General features: G+C 43.1%; 1 protein-coding gene across 2 annotated transcripts; it reads right to left on the bottom strand.

The window, feature by feature from the left end:
* Window positions 1-256: 256 nt before the first annotated feature.
* Window positions 257-25,238, bottom strand: LOC118100398 (vinculin). 2 transcript variants are annotated; one of them, XM_035145428.2, is made up of 21 exons: window positions 24,851-25,238; window positions 14,043-14,113; window positions 11,932-12,082; window positions 10,459-10,567; window positions 10,169-10,291; window positions 9,891-10,051; window positions 6,694-6,784; window positions 6,424-6,571; window positions 5,739-5,892; window positions 5,458-5,633; window positions 4,682-4,872; window positions 4,043-4,242; window positions 3,385-3,513; window positions 3,095-3,244; window positions 2,836-2,944; window positions 2,450-2,752; window positions 2,238-2,362; window positions 1,925-2,110; window positions 1,643-1,846; window positions 1,409-1,513; window positions 257-1,311 (listed from the first exon to the last, which is right to left on the bottom strand). In XM_035145428.2, the coding sequence occupies exons 1-21, from the start codon at window positions 25,016-25,018 to the stop codon at window positions 1,165-1,167; spliced, it is 3,201 nt and encodes a 1,066-aa protein (XP_035001319.1). In that variant the 5' UTR covers window positions 25,019-25,238; the 3' UTR covers window positions 257-1,164. The 2 variants fall into 2 exon arrangements, with proteins under 2 accessions (XP_035001319.1, XP_035001318.1); XM_035145427.2 differs by having other exon boundaries at window positions 6,694-6,787.
* Window positions 25,239-25,477: the final 239 nt, after the last annotated feature.

The following is a 25,477-nucleotide window of genomic DNA, read 5'->3' on the forward strand; positions in this document are numbered from 1 at the left end:
AACATATGTAACTGGTAACCCCTCTAGATTTTGTCTGTGGAAGTGAGGTTACCTGTCCAGGTGTACCCACCCTGTTGGCCTGGGACACCCTGTGCTTTAATTGGCTGTTTCCTAAGCATCAAATTAAACCATATGTAAACCAGTAATTGCAGCCGATGTAAGCTACAATCTCAAATTTGCATGTAGTAACGAGAACAGTTTTGTGCTTTGTGAAATAACGTCCACTTTTTGCGATATGAAAATAAAGTGATGCGCATTCGTGTTGGCGGAACCGACCTGATGCACGCGTGAACTAAGAGCCTGCACAAGCCGGTTCATTTATTACATGTAATCTCAAAAGCAACATGTGAAACAACACATACCTAGAACGACTTGAATGCAACCGTAAAAAGCAATTTTCTTCGTTAATTGTCGTAGAAATTACAGTTAATCCTTGAATCAGTGTGTGTAAGAAACTAGCCCTTGTTCTCAGTTGCTGACCAAAGAACGAAAGCTTCAAAGATCGTGGCAGACTGTCTTTGGCAGAACTTTGATGAAAATAATTGCATTACAAAATGTGAAAAAAAAGGAACAGTGTTTGTCTTTCATGTGGTAATAATAAAGAATAGTGTAAACAGACATAATACCGCTGGCTATATTTAGTGTGTGCTGAGCGAAGGCCGATACTGTACTTGTAACATCTCTTAAAGATAATGTGCTTTTCCCTAGCAAAGGCAAGTGAATGATAATAACACCATTATCAGTACAAAGATATAAAAATGCCTCTTGAGGAACTCTTTAAATTTAACTTAACTGTGGCTTGTGTCTCGAAGACACCAAAGACCTCACATTATATGAAATCCAACCTCTAATCAAAATATATATATTCCTGGGATTTGTCAAAATAAGCTTTGAAACACATTTTGTACACGATTTAGGAAAAAAAGAAAGAGGTTCCCAGTGAGAATCTAACCCATAATTCGTACTGATAGTCCCATTGTTTACATTCTACTAGAACAGCAACTGTTACAGACAGGACATGGGACAAATAGAGAAACCCACATTAGAGTGAAGGGCACTGATATCATCGCTCTGATAAAGTATGTATCTGTCCATTCAGGCTCCTCTTGAGACAGCTGGACCGATCCAGCGTGAGGCAGAGGAACAGGGGGGGGGTCCTTCTCCTTACTGGTACCAGGGGGTCTTCCTGATCCAGTGAAGGGTGAAACCTGCATCTGTCCGGATCTTAATGGAAGCTGCCTCGGCCTCCCTGACAGTCTCCTTCACGGACTGCATCAGGTTCTGAGCGTTGTGGACCAACATCTCAGTGGCCTGGTGGAAAAGGGAACGAGAGATGTAGTGATGAGAATCTCAGAAAGTAACAGGGACCTGCTATATTCTTTACAAAATTATAATAAACACTGTTTACCTGCTCTGACTCCTCTTCGCTGATGTTGGTACGACCCAGCATGGTGGCCTTGACTGTGGACAGGATTTTGAGCTGAGTGCTGATGGTGGGAATGCGTTCACACACCTGAAATTAGGTCAGAAAGTCAGCAGAGGGAAAAGAAATGTGATTCCAAAACAATAAAGTGTCGCCTTTCCACAGTGAAAAGACACTAACGCCATTGTTCCACTCTCTGACAGAGTCACGTGAACTGACCTGGAGCAGGTTGGTCCGGATTCGCTTGTCAGTGCACTGCTTGGCCACCTCCTTCGCCAGCCGCGTGACTTCATCAGAAGCCTTAGCGATGTCCTTGGCGCACTGGATGAGGGCGCGCTTGTTGCCGCTGCCTCCGCGCACCAGACGTGACATCTCCGCCATGAGCAAGGCCATTCGTTTGGCAGCGCCGATGATGTCATTTCCCTACGAGGTACAACGGCAACGCAGTTAATACGGCAGCACAAGGCTTCAAAGTAAAAGAGCATTACTGCGTTGACTCACTTTGCTGGACCATTTGCGGGCTTCATCGTGGAGCTGCCTGGCAGCGACCATCATGGGCTCGTTAACCATGACGCCAGCCGGCTGCTCAGGGAAGTCCTCGTCTTTCTCCTCAGGAGGAGGAGGCCTGGGGGGAGGAACCTCACCCTCTGGAAGGGGAGGCTTGGGGGGTGCTGCTTCATCATTGAGCTGCAAGGACAGATCAAAGGGATTCTGGTGAAATATACACATCATTTGGACACTAGCATCAAAGACTTCATCTCCTGCCACTGCCCTGGTTTGATTCTAGCTGTTTCTTCCTCGCCTCCTAACTTACACTAAGTTGTTCCAGTTCTGGAGGAGGAGGTGGGAAGTCTGGCTCTTGCGGCTGGAAGGCCTCCCTGACCTTTGCTACAGCACCGAGAATCTTATAACCTGAGTCCAGGAAGCCCTTCTGAAGACCTGGTGATCCAAACAAACACGTCACCACTGATCAGAATGTTCCAAATACATAAATAATCTTAAAATCTGTGACTAGCATCTGTTTACTTGGATCGTGGATATTTCCAGCCACCGCCTTCGCGTCCATCACCATCGGAGAAATCGTCTGGCTCAGTTCATCGGACGCAGCCTTCACCATCTCCCTGAATTTAGGATCTTCAGAGTTCTCCACCTCTCGCTTCGCCACCAGGAGGATGCGGTTGGCTCTGCGGGCGATGCTGGTGGCGCCGGCGACCAGCATCTGAGGTTGGTGGTTGGCCATGGCCACGCGGCACTTATCCAGGTCCTTCTTGATGGCGTCCTCTGAGGCATCCAGGAGAGATTTGGTGTCGATGGCCTCGTCCACCAAACCTGAACATCCATAACGTGTTAATATCGTAGGATAGAGATCATCTGTGATCAGGGAATTTAAAAGCGTCCTTATGGTGCCTCACCTGTCATTTTTTCCACATTGTCAATCCACTGATTCTTCATGGTTTCAAAATGTTCATACGCGGCTTGGTTGCCAGGGTTTCTCAGCAGGATACGAGCGGCTGATACCACCTAGAAAACAATCCCCCCCCCCCTGTTAATTGTTGGTGCAAAGACAAGTGTTCAAGGCTTGGCTCAAGAAGCAGGAAACACCTAAATCTCTGTGAGTGGAGGGCAGACAAATAGAAACAGATACGGTCTAAACACTAAACTGTGACATACTTGTGGTGTTAAGTCTCTCGTTGATTTGACAGCGGCCTGGATTCCCTCCACTGTGCTCTTGTTGGCCGTGCCGACTGCAGCCGCCTTCTCTGCGGTGGTGCCAAGCTTATTGGCGTGGTTCTCAAAGTTGGCAGCGCGTTCGTCAAAGACCTACACATGATCAAATTAAACAATTATCCAACAGGGCAGTTAGAAATAACACAACACCCTGCCAATAAATATAACAACCACTGACGGAAGACTGAGTGCAGGGAAATGACGGCGAGGAGCGGAGTGACTGTACCACTGACCTCATCTCGGTTGGGGGATTCCAGCGGAGCCGTAGCCGCCACCGCCAGTAACTTGATGGGGGTCGTGGTGTCACTGAAGATGTCGGACACCTCCTGAGTCATCGCTTCCTGCATCTTTCCTTTCAGGTCCTGGGAGGAGGACGAACAGATGTTACAAGTAATCAGCACACGCTACCACACCATTTTAATTTAAGATTGAATACTTTTAGTTTATGTTAAAGTGTGAATATAACACCTTGTACTCCATTACATTTACATCTGATAGTTGCTGTTGGTGCCTCGTTTGCAGATGTTGAGTTTTTATTCAGCTTGGACGACAGAAACTCTCTTATTTTATCACTAATCTGACAATTTTGCCATAAAAAATTCAAGTTTGTGATTTTAAGTTATATGTGTTACTGTCAGGGTACTTATATTTTTGACTCTTGACCACATACTGCTTATATTTGGTTACTTTTAATTAATTTTGACTGCCGACATTTATCAATTTTCTCACAGTGGGATTACTACTTATATTTTTGAGTGGTGTATGTCTTCCACCACTGGTAACCAGCAGAGGGGGTTGTTTGTCTGTTTCGTGCATGAATCCTAATTCACATTGTCCCAGTGAAGCTACAGGTCTGAGAGGGAATAAGACTGGTTCTGTGAGCTGTCTTACTTTCAAAGCCTCCTGGAGCTGCTGAGCCACAGCTCTGGCCTGTGGTGATTCCCCTTCACCGCGGGCAGCCAGGTCGGCGAGCTGCGCCATGAGCTGCTCCACCTGCTCACATTTACCCAGCATTTCCTGCCTGTACGGCCCCGGCAGAGCGTTGGCCAGCCTGCGGCCCTCTGCCACCAGGCCGCGGATCGCTGCCTGGCCTGGAAACACATGCAGACAAATACATGAAAAAACCTGAATTCTGAATTTATATGGAATACAAAACCTAAATATCTCTTTGCTATAATTTCAAGGCAGTTTTGCTAAATGCACAGTTGCAACTAATAACCAGTGGTTATAATAATGATGGTGTGTGTGTGTGTGTGTGTTCTGTATTATTTCATGTTGTTTCCTCCGTTATATTGTGGGAACCAGTTCCTCTGAGAACAGCCTCCAGCACTGTTGTATTAAAGATGATGTCCGGGTCCTCAGCAGACAAACCAAACCAAAGAATAAAACATCACCTCTGGGACGAGTGTTGTGGAGTGATGAGTGTATGGACTGCAATGTGGCCACCAGAGCAGTGGAAAGAATGTTAAGGAGTGCAGGAGGACGTTAGTGAGAGGTGAGGAGGTTGGTGACGCTGGGAGCCGGACTCACCCACGCCGCTATCATCCACTGTGGGATTGTCAATCCAGCGATGGGCCTGCTCGATCTTCCCCTCCAAATGAACAGCTGCCTTCGCCGGCCTGCTGTTGGCCACAGCTTTGTTGGTCTTGGATTGCAGGTTCTGCAGAGCTGTGGCAATCTGTTTAGCCAAATTTCTGGCTTCAGGAGTGTCACCTCTACCCCTACAAGGAAATGAAAAAAAGAGTAAAAATGTCTGTGGTGCTGTTTTATCAAAATGATACAATGAGGTCTGTGAACGAGCAGCAAGTAAGTTGACTAAGTGCCCGTTTAGTCCAAATTCAGAGACGTTCGTCTAATGTTGGGAAACAGAGGTGAAGACCAAAAACATTAACCAATTTTAGAATTAAATCTGTATTTGCACTGGAAGAAAACTCGTGTGCATGTTGTGACAGGATCTTTAAATTTCAGCGATAACTAGAAGAGAAGAAACGTGGAAACAAAATACATCCCTCATTTATGGACAAAGAAAAACTTTCAAGCCCAACGTGATACACGATACTACACAGATTTCTCACTTTTGGATGCATACACGAAAACTAACACCACCACTGTTTCCTGGCAGCAGTGTTAATCAGCTGCACTTAGATGATGGAAGTGAACTGAACTGATCCAAGTATTGAATTCAAGCATTTGAATAAGTGGAATAATGTGTGAAAGCAGAGCGGCGATGATGAAACTCAGGCCTGAACTCGGACGAACAAACTCAGCATGAATCAGTTTCATATTTTCGAGAGCCAGCAACTTACTGTCTTCTGAGATCCGACAGCTTGGCAGTCATGGCAGCGATCTCTCCAATAGAGCGCAAAATGTCTTCTCTTTCTTTAGGATCCTCGCACATGTCTGCAATCCTTTTGGCCTCCATGAGCAGAGCCCTGATGTTCTCCTCTCCCTCTGGGCCGCTATTAGGGTCTGCGAGCCAATTCTGAGCAGGAAATAAAAACACTCAAAACTCCCAACGAAAAAACGTTTGGTGTGAATCCATGTTTTTGTAAGACCGACTCTTTTCATACAAGGGTTAATGACTCACTTGTGCAGCGTCAATCCTTTTGGCGATCGCCTGCTTGGAGTTAGTCATGGCTTCCAGTTTGCGAGCGGCGTTCTCCACCTTGCCAGTTAGCACGTCGAGCCCTTGGGAAACCTGCTGGGCCTTCTGCATGGCGGCTGGGGATGCCCCCTGACCTCTGGGGTGGAAAAAGAACACATGGATACCACAAAAGCCCACACATGCACACGTTACATTCCCTGATCTACACACCCGATTACTCCAAATCGTAAGCCTTATGCTCCCCTTGTTTAAAAACAGTATTTCCTATCTTAAAGCCTCTATTTCTAGACAAGGCTCAGAAGCATCGCTCAGTTTTCAGAGGAGTAACACAACCAGGGGTTAAAGCAGATTATAGATTAATACCAGACAGCTGCTTTTAATCTAGTTTAACTCAGGGTCCCTGGTGACAATCAAATTTCACAGCAGAGGGATATCACTTCCACTCTTCCACACTTAAATCCCAGATAATATGCTTACTGGCTTACACTCACATGGATGTAAAAAATAAACTAGTATAGAGAAGGAGCATTTATCAGCACAAATATGAAAATTTAATTAATTTGGATACAAAGATCATGAGGCTGTGTAATGAAAAAACGACATGAGATATGAAGAATTGCGACACAGACACACAAAGCACAAAGATTTTTTTTAATGTTTTTATTACCTGGCTCTCATGTCAGACACCTGGTCGGTCATCTGGCTCAGGGTCTTGGCCGTGCCCAGGATATCTCGCCGCTCCTTCCCAGCACACAGTTCGCCGACCTTCCCGGCCTCGTCGAGGATCTGTCGAATGGCGTGCTCGCCTTGGTCCCCTAGAAGCACAACACGCACGGTCAGACACGCCGATAACGTCACTAAATAAAATTAGGTCATCAGCCTGAGGACATGATCAGCGGCAGATAAAATTGTTTAGGGTAGAGGATGTGGTTATTACCAGGTTGAGCGTTTGGATCCCTCAGCCAATTCTTAGCCTGAGACATCTTTGAGTCGATGAGCCCCAGAGCCCTCTTCATGGCCTCCGTGTCCTTTAGGGGGAAAAGACAGAATAAATTAATAACTTAAAGGGAATCGATGAAACCTTTGGTCGTTCCATGTATACATGATGTCTCTATAAATCATGGCTTTATTATTACACAGGCATTTTGTTTTAAGGGTTAATTTTAGGTTAATATTCATGTTTAGATGTATCATACTCTTATTTATAAACCAAGTCATGACTCCTAGGAACTGAGATATTTTTGCTCACTCACTGCGAGTGAGTTACATTCAGGAAGAGCCTCAGGTTCTCTGCATTGCAATAATCAAACCCAGTGCACAGCAAAGTCCATGTGCAGGATCCCTAACATCTGTAAAGCACATACGAGTAGTGCATGCTGTTCCCATCATCAGTGCTGAGCATGTCACGTTATGAAAGCCAAACGAGTCTCCATTGTATCTCAATCACAGCGGATGGAAATACAACAATCTGTCCAACAGCGTCTGACTTTGACAATGAGTCCCCTCATTGGCAAAGTCTGCCAAACAAAGCGGAGGCCTGTCGGACACGGAGCAAAGCAGGAGGCCGGAGCGGATGAATGAGTGGGTAAAGTGAGCTTGTTTTTCGTGACAGGGATTCAGGAAACACAAGTTTTTCATGATGCAGCTTGAATCTTCATCACAGAGTTCAGCGGGAGTTTCATAGGAAATCAAGAACACACTGCTTGTTTAAAACTATTCATCACAAAACATGTCGGAGCCCCCGCAGTGTTCACCTTGTCAAAGTAAAAGAGAACAACAAGCGCATTTGTTTGCCTAACTGGGAGTGTGCCGAGCAGAACAAGGGAGTGAGGCAAACAGGAAGTCGAAAGGTGTGAGGTTACACCACCGGAGCTGCGTGGGTGCGTTAGTTTACTGTTCAGACTTGTGCTGCTACTGTGGTCACTAACCATAATGAAGAAGGCAGTGGGGTGAAGTGAAAGATGCACATATTAAGGATCTTTGCATTCATATTAAACTCAAACACACATCAAATACAGCTTATGAACAAAAACACACACATTTGCACTGTTAAATAAATCAGACATGGTGTGTTTCATGACATTAGTGAGAGTGCATATTTTTAGTTTTTATGGAAGCAAGATTTGTGAACAAACTCCGTCGGATTAAAACTAAAATTAGCCATTCGTACAACAAACTCCATATCAGATATTCTATGTGTGCTCCTCCTATGGCTGTTAGATACAAGAAGAGATGAGAAGAAACCTGATTATCCTGGTGAAAAGACATGAACAATCAATACCGCATGAGTCAGCTCGATCAATAACCAGAGATGCTGAGGACATGCATATACTGACATAGGAGGAGGACACACAGATGTTGATACTACGTCATATTATGAAGCAAAACAAATCCAAAAACTGAAAAACCATCAAAAATTCAAGCAATTCAACAACTGCTCAACACTTTCAATATACACCATTCCAATACCTGTATAACAATATTCACACTGCTTTATTTACCCTATAAATACAGTTTAAACTCACTACAGTCCTGCGGCTAAAAAAAAGCACACAATGGCACCACAAAGCACAAGACAGCACACACATCTGTCAGACATGCTGCTGCACAAACAGGGCGCGAGAGAAGTAAGGCTTACCTTCTACAGGGAGTGAAGGGAGAAATAAACGGTAAACAGAAAAGGAAGAACGACATAAATACAAATGTTTAACTGGACATACCAACTGGGACCGACAAAAAAAAGTGTAGACAAAGAAAAACGTGGCACAAGATAGAGCCATTTAGATGACAAGCAAGATTTTCTCGCCCTTTTCTTTCATTTATCTGAGGCTTTTGGTACTGTTGATAATTCTATTGGAATCTATGGGACTTTGATAAAGATTGTGGAATTATCTCGGTGGTAGAACACAAGCTGTTGTTGCCAAAGGCTGCTTTATGAGTACTAACAAAGGTGTGCAACAGGGTTCTATTCTAGGACCACTTTTATTCATATTTTTAACGAGTGAATTTGGTCAAATAATTAGAGTCAATGCAATTCATCTGCAGGTGGAAAATGCTATTCATGTACAACAGTGCTCTCTGCTCAGTACTTCAAAACTTACAATATCTGTGCATTATGGCAAACTTGAATTGATTTAAAAACAAAATGCACCACACATAGTACAACCACTCCACTGAGGTGAATATTACTACAAATTGAAAAGGTATCTTCTTATAAATACCTTGGTTTCTGGCTCGATGATGAGCGGTGCTTCAAAAACATTTATAAACAAAACTTTATTTTATAGAAATAAGGCAAATATTATCTAAAACTGCAGAAGCTAATACATCCTGTTTAGTTACCAAGTAGTTATCAGTGAACTCCCATGGGATACCTAGCATTAAGTACCCAAAACTATTTGGTCTTTTTAAATCATCATGTTAATACTGACATTGGGTTATTGGCTCTTGAATACTATCCTCCACTCGTGAGGAAAACTAAACTCTGTTTAATCACATCATATCCCTTCACATAAGTGTGAATGCATGTGTTCTCTTTGCATTGATGTTGAAATATACAGTGACTACAATGTGCTTTTAATGTTTCATATGCACTGTGATCAGGGCGTCCTTGTAAAAGACAACTTAATGGCCATCTCTGTTTAAATAAAGGTTTTAATAATTTCAAGAGTGTTGGAACAGGAAAGAAGCAGAACGTGCAGAGCAGAAAAACATAAGCCAAAAGATTAAACAGCTACATAGACACAGACAAAGTTGAAGCGTGCCTACTTTAATTACTGTATCTATTCTTAAAATATAGCAAAAGCATTTTTTAAATCACACCTGTCAACCTCGAAATTAGGTCCCCTGATGAAACAGGCAGAAAAAAAAGATTAAAGATCTCTCCTGTCTGCAGCCTCTAGCCAAAGGCATTCTGGGAGTGTGAGAGGGCACAGTAGGTAGCAAACAAAATTCGATTTTGTGATCCATAAAGAATGCAATAATCTGTGTAAACACTCTCAGCAGCTTAAAGGGTAAAGCAGTAAATGAAAACATTTATGTGTTAACGTGTGCAAATGTAACTTTAATGGCAAAAGACAATCTAAAGTTTTAAAGCACCTTAAGAATTGAAAACGTATTAACTGTTGTTTGTACCTTGTTGGCCCACGCGTCCTCGTCCCAGGATGTGAGCTGCAGAACTCTGATGATCTCGTTTATCTCGCCACTCATCTTCTCAAAAGTGAAGTTACGGTTCTTCAAGGCCTCCTCCACACCCTGGCTGCCGGAGGTTTTGGTTGTCACAAATATTTTGATACCTGAAATGTAAAACAGAACTCACAATTCACAATCCAACCTAATAATACTATCCTAAAAAGAAAGTTTGCATGGTGTGGGCCAGTGTCTGTGCTTTACGTGAGGTCGTGTGCGATTACCTGAGATGAGGATCGGCAGCAGCTCTTTGACTGTGTTCATGGAGTTGACCAGCATCACACGGTGCTCCTGGTGGGTCAGCTCCTGCTGTCGTTCATCTATCATCTTTGCCATCTTCGTCATTCCTGGACACAGGCGACAAAAAAAGAGGTGGAAAGGATAGAAAATTAGCTCATTTAAACAAATAATTCACTCGTAGGGTCATTTTGTGGTCCGACCAGTACTTGGATATCGTGTTAAGGGAAGGGACAATACTTCTATTTATTCTATCTATTTAAATTATAATACTGACCTGGTCCGAGGTTCTTTGTGTATGTGACCAGGTCCCCCATAGACTCCACCACCTCTGCCACCGTCAGGTACTCAAGGATCCCTTTGCACACACGGATTATTTTGCGGACCTGTGACAATGGTTGGATAAACATTAAAAACAATGATGTCTTTGCAGAGAATAATGATTATGCAACCAACCGTCCCCAACACGCACCCAGATTCCCTCCAATTAACCTCTGACAATGCCGCCGCCTGACATTCCGGCCCCTTTTTGTCCTGCGTCACACCAGATTAATGTGGACTGCTGGAGTCACCGCTCCACTATTCAGAGCGATCCCAGGGCTGTATTTGAAAACACGATGGCACCGCTGACGGATGACTCCTGCTGAGTCCTGCTGACTGCTGCACGGAGTACAGAGACACCCGCCTGGTGGCTGCTCACAGAGAGCTGATCTGCAAGTTTTCTTTTTTTCCTCTCCATCCCTAAGAGGATAAGAGCGTTGGGCCTGATAGATGATACCACTGCCTGGTATAAGACATAGTGTTTGTGGAAGAAATATGTATAGTTCCACAGGCACGTCTGTTATATTTATCTACAGCTCTGACGTCTTTGTAAACATTACAGTGCCCAAGAGGAAAGCAGGAACAGATTCTGTCCTTATACCAGTAGAGCCTGTGGCAGCATCAGACCTCTGCCATGCTCAAATGTCCATTAAAAAGATATTAAAGCCCTTTCAGCTCAGCTACTACTCAGTGAAAATCAATGCAACAACCCTGAATACAGTTACAAGCTTCTGTCTATGCTCTTCTCATTTCTCAGCTTCTGTTGCCAACTGGTTTTAAGTCGGTGTTGGTCAGTCTGGCCTATCCCCATAACCTTCTATCGTAAAAATACATGTATACATCATCTTTTACAGCCCGACCAATACTTAAACATTGATCTGATGGAAACATATCAACTGGCATTTACTTTTTGACAAAGAAGTAAGCTATTCAAATTTGGTAAATAAAGATATATGATGAAGCTACGTCTGGGGCAGGACATTTGACAGGTGACAAAAATACACTGTGTTCAGCTGCTTAAATTGCGAATTCTGCTTCCTGCCTTCATTTATAACTATAACCAGACAAGAACCTACATAGTTTTAGTGATCTGAAACATCACCTTTGAATATCTGACCTGTCCAAGTGAGAGCAGATACCAACACCCTTCTCTCACCGTTTTGCTCTAATGCTTTATTAATGCACTTGGAGGAAACCCGAGCACAAGAGGCAGAACAATTTAATTCTTCCACCATCAGGAGTCTCAATAAACCAGCAGTGAATTCACACATGTTTCTGAAGTTAGAGGCAGAACCACATCCTGCAAAATGCATAAAATCACAGAATGGATGAGGTGGGCGTCCTCAACTCCTTGATCAGAAATCTGCCGGTTAACAGATTGTCCAAATAAAGAAGGAATTAATGACTGAGTGAGTGAATGACTGAATACCTCAGCTTCATCGAAAGTCAGGAGAAGGTCAGAGGTCCCGGAGAGGATGCCCCGGGAGCCATCGATGAGGTAATCACGAGCAGGAACGGAGTAGGGATCAGCTTTCAGCATGGAGGCAGCCTGCACCAGCTTAGTGCATGCAGTCTCCACTCTGTGGAGAGCAGAAGATTTATTTAAGGACCAGTAAAAAAAAAAAAAACAATCCTCAAAACAAGTCATGCTGATAATATGAAGCCTCTCAGAAGCCAGATGGACACTACACATGGAAACAGCAGATTGAGTGCAGCAATAACAGAAGCTTGGGGATACAGATATAGTCATAACATACAGTAACTACTGTCTAAAAATGACTTTGTTTTATTTCCTTTTTTAGTCTAAATCCCAGATAAAAATACAATCATCCTTCCTCTTTTATACAGAGGTTAAGCCTAAAACCACTTTCTGTCATCCATTTGTTTATATAGATAATTAAGGAATCAAATAAATCCACCTGAAATAACACAAATCAAGACATTTCAGCGTAAAATAATTACTCAACTAAAAAACTTTAATTAAGAAAATGTGTATAAAAATATAAATAATATATATATAAATTATAATATTTTTAAAATATGTGTATGCCAATACTATTAGCAATATAAGCTATGGCTCATTAAATTCAACAAAAATAAGTAATTACTTAAGGTCAACAACAAACATTTTCCACTGAAACTTTATCCCACAAAATGCAACTGAAAGAAATCTTCCCGGAGGACACTAACTCGAGATTGTTTTTGTCAAAAAGCCTAATGAATTAGAGAAAGGATTGGCCATCTCATTTGAAGTGAATGGTTTGGTCCAGGACATGGTGGAGCAAGTTTGCGGTTGGGTAAAAATAAAAAACAATACTAAGAATGGAAGGTGTCATGTGTTGTATAAGTTTTATGACAATTTAATGCATGAATATCTGTAGCATGAGCATGTCTATCTCATGACTAACTGGCACCGGTTTAACTCCTGCTCCCACAGAACTGTAAATGATTGCCTCCTAGGCGCGATGCACTCAGCGAACTCCAGAGCAACAGAAACTGCAGGCTCAAGCCTTCGATTCAGCGTCATACCACCATCATGCCACCTGTATAGCATCATAGCAGACATATTGCACAAAGGAAATGGCAACAAGCCAAGGACAAACACATGTTCTGATTCCCACAGTGTGCTAACTTCTTACTTTTGTCTTTATGCCAAATGTTGCCACAGTAACAAGGGGAACGTTTATCACTGTTTTCCACATTTTAGGTGTTGGCCTTGGTTTCTGTTCTCCAGGAGGAGCAAGTCTCCTGAAGATCGAAGCTGACTTGAGTGTGTGTCTGTGTTTTTGCAGAGCCAGCCAGCCGTGTCCTTCAGCGTGCACTAGTGAGAAACTGCCATGCATTAACCGGACCCCGACAGACACTATATTTAGTGGAGGAGAAGCATTCCAGCACTTGTGCTGATGGATGACGACAGGGTGACGATGTGACTTTGAGGCGCCAAATGTGTTGAGCCTGACGACCTGTGCCTGCCAATGCATTTCATCCCTGACCTTGGGGGGGCTCCTGGGACCCGCCCTGCCCTCCCTCCACTGTATTATCTCATGCAGTTACGATCGGTGAAGGACTGAAACGGACAGACGGCAGCTGGGCACAAGCTAATGATTTATGATGATGCGGATTCAGCAAGGGAGACAAATACATTGATTAAATGTGTGCACGTCTCCTTTTCTACATTAATATATAAACTTTAATATTTCAACAGGAACGAAAAAGCAGCAGCAGCCAGTGGCTCTTATCTATGGGGACATGTACAGTATGGGTCTGTGGCCCTTCTCCTTCAAGTGTAAGCAGCTCCTCCCTGGGCAAAAATGTATCTGTGCTACACCAGGGCGAGACTCGGAGGCACTTAACATGCCATGTCTGACCTTTGCTTGGGCACAACCGGCCATTACTGCAACAGATAAAGAGAGAAAGAGAGCGAAAGGGAGGATAGTGGGTTCCACATCCTGTCGAGAGAGAATCACTTCATCTAAACACATCAGGGATCTTTGTCATTAAATGAATTAGATGTGTGCAAAGCGATCCATGTGTGCTTACTTGCTAAAAGCTGGTGGCATGTCCCTTTTCATGACCTGGTCCTCTGTGGTTTGTACAGTCTCCCTCCCCACCTGGAAAAAACAGATACTTTCATCAGTAAACTTAGTTTCATGAAACAAGACATGCTGGAAGACAAAAATCTTGCTGTATGAGCCTTTTGTGGACATGTCAGTATCAGCATTTTTGTTTAGCGATATGAAAATCTATATTTTAAAGAATTAACAAAGGAGGAATCAGAAGTTTATGTTCCGTACATTTTTTTTAAACCCTGAAAGGATAAGCGGTATATAGATAATGGATGGATGGAAGTTCTATATATTTATGTTTATTTTTATTTGTAGTCATTTATAATAAAGTGTAAAATATCCTAATCTAATTTATTTGTCATAAGGGTTTGGTAACATCTTATATATATGTAAAAGCCAACTTCAACATTTTGGGCACAAGGGAATTATTATGAAACTGTTTTCTAAAGCAGGTGCTCACTCTGACTGGTCCAGTCAGTTTCATACTGACTTCGCCCCCTTGTGCCAGTCATTCCTTTTGTCTCATCTCTTCTCGGGGTCACATGAGGCCGGTGACGAGAGGTCTGTGAGGACACCCTGTGCAGGTCACTGGTCCTTTACAGTGCCAACACAGATGCAGTGCAATCACATTCCCTTTCATGCAACAGTTCAGCGTGACTGCATGTGTGAGGAATGCAGGAGGAAACTATGTCAGGGAAAACCAGGTGACCATAGACGACAAATCTTAAAACAAACCATCATACAGCACCTGCATGTGTAACTGTGAAGGACCTGATATGAATCAATGGTTGTTTTTTGCCTCTTTTGTTTGGACGGTGAGATCATGTGCCACAAACCAAGGTTAAACGTGCAACAGAGACATGTTGTGTGCTGTTTTCAGTCGACAGTACTTTTGCTATTTTTATATTGTTAATTGGATTGTTGACCGAACAACTGGAAGAATAAAACTTTTAAGAATGTCTATTAAACACAGATTCGTCAAGTTTTTATTCTTCATCAGAGCATTGTGTGCAGAACAGATGAAAGATGCTGAGATAAATAAATAACAAAAGGGAATACAAATGTATGGTTGGTTGGGCAGCGTCAGTTACAACTCAGCTATATTTAGGATGATAGCCAACAGTCTAACCATTGTTCTGTAACAGTGCATCAGGTCATATGCACCACCTACAGAAAACAGCATTCATGTTCCACATTCGATCTTGTGATTCTAATTCAACCACAGGATCATTTGACAACACGCCATCTTTTGAAGCTCAACTTCTTTTTTCTTTCGGTAACAGTATAAGCGTGGTAATGGAGTATTATAGAAACAAACATGGTAATTAGACAGCATTAAATTAAATTAAAGGAGGAAGCGCTTCTTTTAGTTGGAAGATCCTTCCTTAATCAATGACAAACCAGTTAGCTACTGTATCATATTTAGTAACTAATTGTGGAAGCAGGGGCTGACACACCCACATCAACCCCCCCATCCTCAGCCCCGATGACTGGCTCATCAGTCATGACGAGGCTGCATCAGTCAACACCTCCAGGTTCAGAAGCGCTGACACAGATGCACGTCCTCAGAAGTGTTTAAAGTTTAGATCTAGTGCAACTTGAGCACATATTTTAATACAGCAACAGATTGTGCATTGTTGTCCCAGTTTTAATCGTGCAATTTTCCAGGAGGATGTCCCGTTACTCAACCAGGGAACCGATATTTCAACGAGACAGCTGTTGGTGGTGGTGCTGGGGGCGGGGCACTCGGCACAGTTATATTGTGTAAAGCAGCTGAACGCCTCCACTCCTTCTTGTTCCAAAATGACTCACCTCCCCCACCATGACCTCAGCTCTGGAGGGAGACACAACTCACCCACGACAAGCTTGTCTCGGGTGAGGGATCGCACACGTTCATACTGGGACACGTTAACTGGGTTAAATGAGCTGCATCAGTGGCCAATGGCGAGATGTTCAAACTTTTCTTTTTACATCATTGTTTTTATAACAAATATAAACTACAGGAGCAATTACCTCACTGTCATGGTGTGCAACATTTTCCTCATATTCCAATGTGCTGAATTGCACAATCTTGTACATGCTGAGTGCTATAAGCTAAACAAGATGGTTTACGACTGCTGAAGCAATAAGTTGATCAATCAATCACTATAGGTCGTTTGTATCATTTGTAATTCTTATATTTACGGAAATATAATAAACAGACGTGTTTTGGACTGTGGGTCGGACAAAACCAGTAATTTAGAGACGTTAGCTCAGCCTGAGAAACTGGTTCGATCTGAAAATCCTAAAAAACGTATTTAGCTTATTTAGGATGTGGCCTTGATGCTGTGACTCGGAGAGCTTGTCAACATGTCAGACTACAGGCAGTGAGCAGAGCCATTCCAGATGGCTGACGTGGAGGTTGAAAGGGAGCAGCGAAGACGTGCATCTCTTCACTCTCTTTTCACTGGACCAGAGGGACTCTGACTCACTGGGGGGTTATAAATTAGGGCCAAAGGTTGTTCCAAACTAAAACTGAACCGTAATGGCAGCGTACATATGCCACCCTGACATTCCACCAGTAAGTGGCTCTGAACAAAAGCCAACAACAACCAAAGCCGTTTGGTCCCGTTCAACTAGAGAGAGGCAAGGCTGCAGAGCAGGGATATAAAGGGCAGTAAAGTGAGGAGGGAGGATGTGATAAAAAAGATGTTATAGGCTAACTTAGCAATATATAACACACACGTGACCTCCTCTAACAAAGCAATTCCCCTGTCTGATCTTGGGCAAGCCGTCCTTTGCAAAAGGAAAGAATTTTTTATGATGTGAACTTGGCAGTTAAAAAATCAAACTCTGCCAAATAATACACCCCCGCTTGTATTTCACTAGACATTTTGAGGATCAAATGATGTGACCCACATTATATTTTGGTAGTTTGCAATTAAATAAGTTGGCCCAAAAAAACAGGAAATGCAAATCATGCCAGAAAAAATAATAATACATCCCCACAGGAGTCAAGCCAGTAGTTTAATCAAAACGACCATGGGACACAAATTAAAACAATTCCACAGGTGCCTTTGCTAGTTTCATAACAGCTCAGTTGTCACTTTCCTGTCAGCACCCACGTTGTTTGAATACAATATGAACTTGCTCCCATCTAAGCTCTCAAAGAGACAAGAAGATGGCACAACACCAATAATTAATTAAGGGACAATACGTCTGGTGCAGTGACCTTTTTTTGCCCTTTCTTAAATAAGCAAAGGTGGATTTGGACACCGGCATTCTGGCTTTGGAGGACAACTTCTCCAAGGTACTGAGCTGCAGTTTGACTGGAAGAACTCGCTACACCTGCTTGTGTAATCTCAACAAATTATCTCAACACCAAGATTTATATGAGATCGAGTCAAATCCAGACATGACCTAAGCTGAACAAAAGACAGACCAGATGACAGATTGACAATGAGGAGGCCAAAAGCCGCGTCTGAGCTGCATTTAACAAGCGCTGAGTCAAATTCTCCCCAAAGGATCACACAGGAGTTTCTAATACCAAGCAGACTTCAGTTTCATGGTGCTGTATTCAACAGGTCATCGCCTTCTTCCTTTTCCTGCTCCCGGTGGAGCCTCATCCTGCTGTCTGTGAAGTTCAAAATTAGTCTGCAGCCAAAAAGCGATCCAAACAATTCACTGCAAAAATAGATCAGTGACCCGAGTTTATCAGAGTAGTTGTCAAGCAGTTTGTGGTGCTTGGCTGTCTTCCCCATTTTTGAGCCTCTGTCGTGATTATTTTAAGTACAGCCTTATCAGAGTAGTTCAAATGTCATTTTTTTAGTCCCCAGAGACCTGGATTATATCTTCAAATTGCATGTTTCACTAACCAACAGTTCAGACTTTAAAGATATTCAATGTACAAGAACATGAAACTGAAAACTCATGATTAGAGAACCTGGAACCAGCTAAAGTATTTGCTTGATGAATGACTAAGTAGGTCGATCAATTTTCAAATCTACCAACTACATTGTTGTCAAAGAAATTATTTAAAATATATGTTGCCTTTCTTTAATAAATGACAACGAAGACAGAAAACAGCTGTGCAAGAGGAAGTAACGACATGAGGCCATCCATTTCTAACCAGAGCTGAGACCCATACAAACCACAACACAAATATCTCTTCCCCTGAATAGACTCTGGCAAACCACTCCAGGGAAATATATTTGTTCACTTCCTCCTTCTTTATAAGATCATTGATTCAGTGTCATTTTCTTCCAAGCTGTCACATACCACGCTACAGACTGACAGACTCAAGTCATTTACCATTTTGATCAGGAGGGGAAAGACTGACGATCCTTTTACCTTCCAAGAGAGCTGTGCGGAAACCATGTGCTGTGAAGTAGCTTGATAAAGTGGCTGCTCCTTTGGAACAGACTCGGCTTTGTTGACAACGGCCCATCGCTCTGCCCAGAGAAGAAAGGCCACTCTGAAAGCCTCAAGGCTGCCAAGACACAGTCTGCCTTTCACATGTTGGGCAGTTTCACACAATGCAGCGTTAATTGTGGTGACCACAAAGATTTACGATGGCAAAATTCTGGCAAGCGCCTTTGCCGCTGCCCGTAGCAATGTTTTACAGATAAACTGTATTATTCTGCACATGGGTGGATTTCCTGTGCAACTCAGATACTGATTCGTACTCTAGGTGACTTTGAAATGCAATCAGATGAGACATAGTCACACAAACTGATGGTGCAGCACTCCGTTAGACACCCATGATCAATAGTCTCGGATCCTGCATTCTGAGATACCGAATGGCTTTCGACAAATAATGACTCGGAGGGGCGACAAATAAGTTGCTCCATAGGTCAAAACCTTTATGGTGCATCTGTCAAGTGTTGTCAAGTATAGGTCATTAGTTTGGTTCAGGAAGTAGCTACACATGGGGTGTCCGAGGCGATGAAAGTCACAAATCAAATGGCTTGCTTTGCCACGGCCAAGTAGGCCCCTGCAGCCAGAGAGAATATATCGCAGCTATCCATCTCATGTTACGGGAGCTTAGCAGCTCATACAGTGTTACTAGGGAGCAGCACTCATCAGTGTGAATCCTCCTCTTAAAAAGAAGAGTGAGTCAATAAGACTTGTCAAAGATAAGCTGTCATTTTCCACCAGAGCAAGGATTGCTAAAAGTACAAAGATAGCAGGAGATTACTTTTTACTGCATCTACAGAGGGTGTGCGGGAAGACGTAACATCATACTCAGTGTTCCAACACGGGGATTCAACGGACCATAAAACTACTGTGAGGTACAAATGTCTGAGACCACGTTCCAATAAAAATCTAAGCAGTGAGTATTATGAGGTGCTATTTTGGGTGGTACAGAATACTGGTGAATACTTATTACTCAGTACTCCCACTTTCTAGTGAGTGGAAAACATCGTGGTTATTTCTATTTAACTGTTGGCCAATTTTTTGGGATAACTCATGCACATGAATTATCATTAGTCTTTCATATCATAAATTAGTCATTCATACGCTCAAATGACCAATTCTTGTTCATGACTTAAGTTGTGCATCCAAATTATCTAACCTTTATTCGTACTCAAAGAAGCATTGGGGAATGCCCTCATTTACAATGATGTCGAGTGACAGGATGCATAAATGCTGCAGCTGCATGCCATTGAGTCTATTGAGAGCCTTGTTCATTTTCATTCAAGCCCTCGGTAAAAGTTAAGACTGTTTGCCAGCTTCATAAAATGTAACTGCTTGACAACAAATCACAGGAATCGCCTGTAAACTTGTCGCCCATGTGAGGCAGCATGGGGCGCCATAGGGCTTAATGGGAGGCATTCATTTGAACAATACAGATTTTTACTTTTCATTCATTTGAACTTGACTTTTTATTCTTAGGCAAAGGTGTTGAATTATTTGTCATGGTCTGCAGCCATTAACTCTCACTATCTCACTGCAGAGGGAGAAGGGGTTTCCCTTCGCTGAATCGCACTCCTGTTCCTGAGAGAGGCCGACAGCTGCCGGGTCTTCCTGACTTGGCTTCCTGCATTTCCTTATAATTTCTAAATTCCTCCGCAACCTCCTGGTCAGATAAAGTCTTCAGGTGCAGTATGAATCCTAACCACAAGAACAATTGGAAACACTGCACTGCACATGCACACATTGTTCTTGTACTGTAACCAAGATGCCAGAATAAAATTGTGAGCAGTTTTAAAAGATTTCCCTTGAGAAATTGCAGGAAGTTGGGGTTCCAGGTAAGAGGAAGTGTGTCCTTTTGTACGCTTTTAAGCACTTAGGTTAATGAGCATTTTGTTCCCATCTGTAAAGGATTAGGGTTTGAGGGTTGACCCAACCCCTATAACCACAGTTTATCATATAAAAACTTCTTCATGTTGTTTGGATGTTCAGCTTCGACAGTTGAGCCCAACTTTTAGTCACTGCATGTTTTGCATAATGTCGTATTTTGCTATTTCAGCATTGCAGAAGTTGCCAACTTTTTTTTAACCAAACAATCAATGTACAGCCATTTAATGACCTGCATACAGGAGCCTCTCTTAAAGTTTGATCTGTGCAAACAGCAGGACTAAATCTTATAGCTTTATCCGTTCCAGGACCCTAAATCACCAGCATTCTTTCTTTATCCAACCTCTATAAAAAAGGAGCTATAAAAAAAGTACTACAACATGCCTGGCATTAAAAGGAGCCGTTTAGTCAGCTCAAAAGAATGACTGCAGAGTCTGACACAGAGAAGCATGTTGTTCTTCCATTTACGGCAGCAGGAAAAAATTTGAGCTATGAATCACTTAATAGGCAACATCAACATTTGTATATTTTTTAAGCTGTGATGTGAACGGCAAACATAATGTAATTCCAAATGTAATGCAATGACTTTACAAAGGTTTTTGTTCCACAAACACCTTTGAAAGTTAAACCTGAGACTAATGAGACAAAACTAGAATGAGGCCTCAGGCGCCAGTTGGTTGACGTTACAGAGGAAACAGTAGTTCTTCATTTACAGCAGGTTTTGAGCCCTGCTACCAACATGGCTAACTGTTCTGACTTAATGTCATTGTTGCATAAGTTTTGCATATTAAACAAGAAGTGAAGACACAGTTTCTCACTGTTTAGCCATAAAAGCCACATCCTGCGGGTGTTCAGCAACTTAAAGCTGCATGATGGGTCGAACCCAGTTCCCAGACACTGATGAAGCTGACGTTGACTGTTGTGTGAAGACAGGCGTCTCTCTGGGAAGGCTTGTTGACTGATAATAACACTCCATAATTCAGTAAAGTTGCTAATTCAAAAGGATCAGCTCAACACCCCACCCCACCCCCCTCACGACAGATGCATTCCGGCATGCTGGGAACTCTGCACATTCCTCACATTCATCTTTAATTGAGGCCTTAAAACACAAAGTCAGAGATGCTGAGCACGTGTAAAGGGTCTCGGTTGGACTATGAACATTGACTTGCGGTGTTTTGTGGTAAAACTTCTCTTATGGGTTACAGGTAACCCTAACCCCACTGGGTCAGCTTTGCAAGAGCCACACTTTCATCTTCATGCATCTGGAATAATAAGATTAGGCCTTTTCACTTTAATAATTTAAAGGTTTTCACATTTATCACGGTGGAGCAGATCTCCTCAGACAGGCTTACGCAACCAAGAACATCCTACAAGCTCATCGTCCTTTCTTCTCCGTCTGGCATCAGAAAGCAGACTGACACAAACCATCTGACCAGAAAGGTAAACTAATTTGTAACCCACATTCAGATTCCACATTCAGATTTTCAGGTCATCCTAAATGAACCGTGATTAACTGTGTTTAGACATCAGGCTCAAGAGACCTCAGACCAAGAGATTTTTAAATGGATTCATGAAAGAGGAAATGTGCAACATGTGATTTTGTACTACTGAGGGAGATAGCTTTTCTTTGAGAGGACCCCGCCCTGAGAACGTCTGGGGAAATGCAATTATAGAGCCTCATCCCTTTCCCTCCCAAGCATGATCCTTTCCTTGACAGTAATTTACTCTCCAGTTAGAGTTGACTTGCAAACGACTTACACTTGAGAAGGCTACAAATCCAACTAATGGAAACATGCATGTGCAGAAATAGCAGTAGCGAAAAAAACCTGCTTCCTAACAATATTCGCTTGTCTTCAGGAACAAAGAAGTGAAAGATATGAGCCATGCAGCACATTTTCTCATTTAAGCTCTGCAAAGTATGACTCATGGAAGTGCTGGAAGCAGAAGAAATGATATGCGATCCTCAACTTCAATGAACTCATAACACTGTCCATGTTGTAACGTTGCTACAGCAACTGGAAATAATTACAGGCCTATATCCATTCATCCAGGCCACTGTTGGAAACATCTGATCACAATTCAGACTGTCCAGGGAGTCTGGATCAGTTCACCCCTCAAAGCTAGCTGGGGTTACGTAGGACGTTTTCATGTGCCAGGACATGTCGACAAGCACTGTGATCTTCAAGAATGTAATGTTTTATATTCTAAAGCTGCATTACATCAACTAATTGCCACTTGGGGTGGGGGGGGGCAAGGAATCTTAAGACATGCTGACAGACGTCCAGCTCTGACATACTGTCATATATTGTTGCATCTAATGTGTTAGCTAATGTGTTTACACATCTGGCAAACATTAGCATTTTTTCTGCGTCATGATTGCACTTGGTGAATGGACAACTAGTCGCTCTACTTTTAGCTCAGGTTTGATATGTGGCTCTCTGATTAGCTGCTATATATTCTACTCTCAGGTTGCATACAGTCGGTTTATTTTTGCTTGAAACTGTTTAATGTTTACCCATTGGAAACGTGCATGCAAAAAATAAGCTATAATTGGCCTAAATTATCCGAGTGGGCATTGAGGAAAAACAAAAGAAAAGAATGAAGTAAACTGGAATGAGATGGTGGTTCTGTACCAATCCTACTACATAAATTGTGGGCCCATGGCGAGCAATCACTCTAAATGAAGGATTCCTTTGTTGACAGGAGAAGCCGGAGCAATTTTCCAAATTTATCGCCCAACAACTGCGACAGGCTGCGTGCACGAGCGGGCTGACCGAGATAACAACACCCAGGAACCAACAAGTGGCTTAATATAGCTTCTATCGCTGCCTTTCCTGAAGTCTCAATATCTGACAGGCCCCTCATGTCTGCTTGTTTCCTCGGTAAGAAACTTGCCATGTATTGGTTTATCTTTAGAGCAAACATTTTAGGGAAATGGCATTAGCATCTCCTTCGCTGGTCCAATGATAGTTACAAAGTGGCTCTGAGGAGCACCATGGTGGTTAGGTAATTTCTGATGCTAAAAATACCTGAAGGTGCAGCTGCATTTGGTCAAGGGGAGTTAATGATTTACAATGAGAGTTTGCAAATGCATCATTAATAGCCCCAAAGACATTTGAATTGCTCTGTGTGGGTATAGAAACATCATATTCACCAAGGAGATGTGATAATGTTGGAATACTTGCCATATAGGCTTACATTTTGGTTTCAGTTAACTGATTGGTGATTGGTTTATGTTCATTTTAACCCATTTCCTGTGTTTCTCCAACACGTGTAGCCAATCAGATTCCTTTATTTGACCATTTTGATGAGTTAGTTATAAAATATATCATGTAATGTAATTAAGAGAGACAAAATTCCTGGTCAGGACATTAGGGCTGGGCAATAAAACGACATCAATAATCGTCACAGTATAACCTTTATAAGTCGCAATATAAGAAAGGCCCAATATGTATCGATGTAATGCTGATGCATCATGAAAGCATGGTGAGGAGGTACATCGCATCATTGATCTGTCTCAGATTTATCACGTTTTGCTGTTTAAGTGTTTGTCTTTCTCTGTCCACAAAGAAGAGCATCTTCAATAAGAAGAGGATCACAGAGGACATTTAGGCTAAAAACATGGTGTAAAAGACACAGTTTGGAGTTGAATTTGAAGTGGTCACCAATTACTTACTTTAACTGTATTGGGTTTGGATGCAACACTGTTGAAACTACAAAAGTATTTTGTGGACTCAAACACTTCACCCACCCCTCCATCTGAGTAGATAATGAGTGAATTTCCGTCGTTATCGACTGATATGAAACATTTTATCTTGATCAAATTTTTTGGCTATATTGTCCAGTCCTATACAGGATATAAAATGTGTTGAGTCACAGAATACAGTATAAAACCATGTACACGTGCAAAAGACTAAAGGTGTGTGTGTGCAGCCCTGGAGGAGGCTCGGTGGTGCTTTCAGGTCCCACTAACATCAGCACAGCACTGACAGATGGTTTCACTTTGTATCACTGGTCCCATGTGAGTTTCCCAATCCTCTGCAGGGCCATGAACCACCTCCCCAGTGGTTTAGAGAACTGAGTTCATTCCAAGACGTATTCAAAGATGACGTAGTGTGGAAGTGGACAGGATTATAACGAGAGGAGCCTGATCCAGGACCTGGCTCTCTCTCTCACTCTAACACTCACTCACACACACACACACACACACACACACACACTCACTCACACACACGCAGCAGTGCCTACGTCGAGACATGGCAGTCGGGCTCCGGAGAGGAGGAGGCAGGGCATATTTTCAAGGGGAAAAGGGCGTAGCTGCCCTTTTGCCCCGAGTGTAACTACTTCAGGAAACTTTGCTAGCACGCCTCCATCTCCCCTGATATTAAATACCCACAGCTAGCTGGAGTTGTGTCGTTTATTGTTCTATTCGAGAGCGACAGGTAGCCCCGGAACCAACGCCGAGTTCAGGCACTCTTCGCCCGGTTGGGAAAGTTTACTCACCCGCACTAGGTTGCTAACAGCCGCCTGCACGGCCGCCACCGGAGCCGTCAGGTCTGGGATAGCTTTCCCGTCCACTTCCCCTTCTTCGTGCATTATCACCAGATGGGATATCTGCTGGGCCACCGGCTCCAGGATACTTTCTATCGTCTTCGTGTGGAACACCGGCATGTTGGCAACTTTCAGGGGCGCGATCCGACAGAGAAAAGGATTAAATGTCCCGACACTTGAGGCGGTTTACTCCCAAAACTCCCGCTACAGACGCTTTAAATAAAAAATACACAATATCCCGGTGGCTTCTTCTTTCCCTCCAGGACAGTTGGACCATCCGGTGCGAAGACTACAACTACTCCCGTCAAACCATCCGCGTGAAAGGACTCGCAGCCCGGGCAGGGCGGGCGAGGAGCGTCGGTGTCCCCTGTGGCCAATCAGCGAGCGGGAGGGCGGGTTCCCCCGGCGAGCGATTGGTCCACCGGGCTGTCGCTCCGCCCTGCGCCGCCTCCCGCTCCCACACAGTTTGCTGGAAATCCGAGTTGCTCCCGAAATTACGTAAGAGACTCTCATGCCCTAAAAAGGGAAATATGTGTATGCACATTGTGAGAGGGAGATTCCTGCAGCTGTAAAGTTCAC

This window comes from Hippoglossus stenolepis, chromosome 21 (assembly GCF_022539355.2).
Source record: "Hippoglossus stenolepis isolate QCI-W04-F060 chromosome 21, HSTE1.2, whole genome shotgun sequence".
NCBI lineage: Eukaryota > Metazoa > Chordata > Actinopteri > Pleuronectiformes > Pleuronectidae > Hippoglossus > Hippoglossus stenolepis.

What these genes read in the sequence shown, in the direction of transcription:
- LOC118100398 (XM_035145427.2), bottom strand. Translation starts at nt 25,018, where the DNA reads ATGCCGGTGTTCCACACGAAGACGATAGAAAGTATCCTGGAGCCGGTG. An exon ending in AGGACGCGTGGGCCAACAAG is followed by an intron (nt 6,788 to 9,890) that starts GTACAAACAACA and finishes CTTTTCCCCCTA; the next exon opens with AAGGACACGGAGGCCATGAA. An exon ending in TGGAAATATCCACGATCCAA is followed by an intron (nt 2,363 to 2,449) that starts GTAAACAGATGC and finishes TTGGATCACCAG; the next exon opens with GTCTTCAGAAGGGCTTCCTG.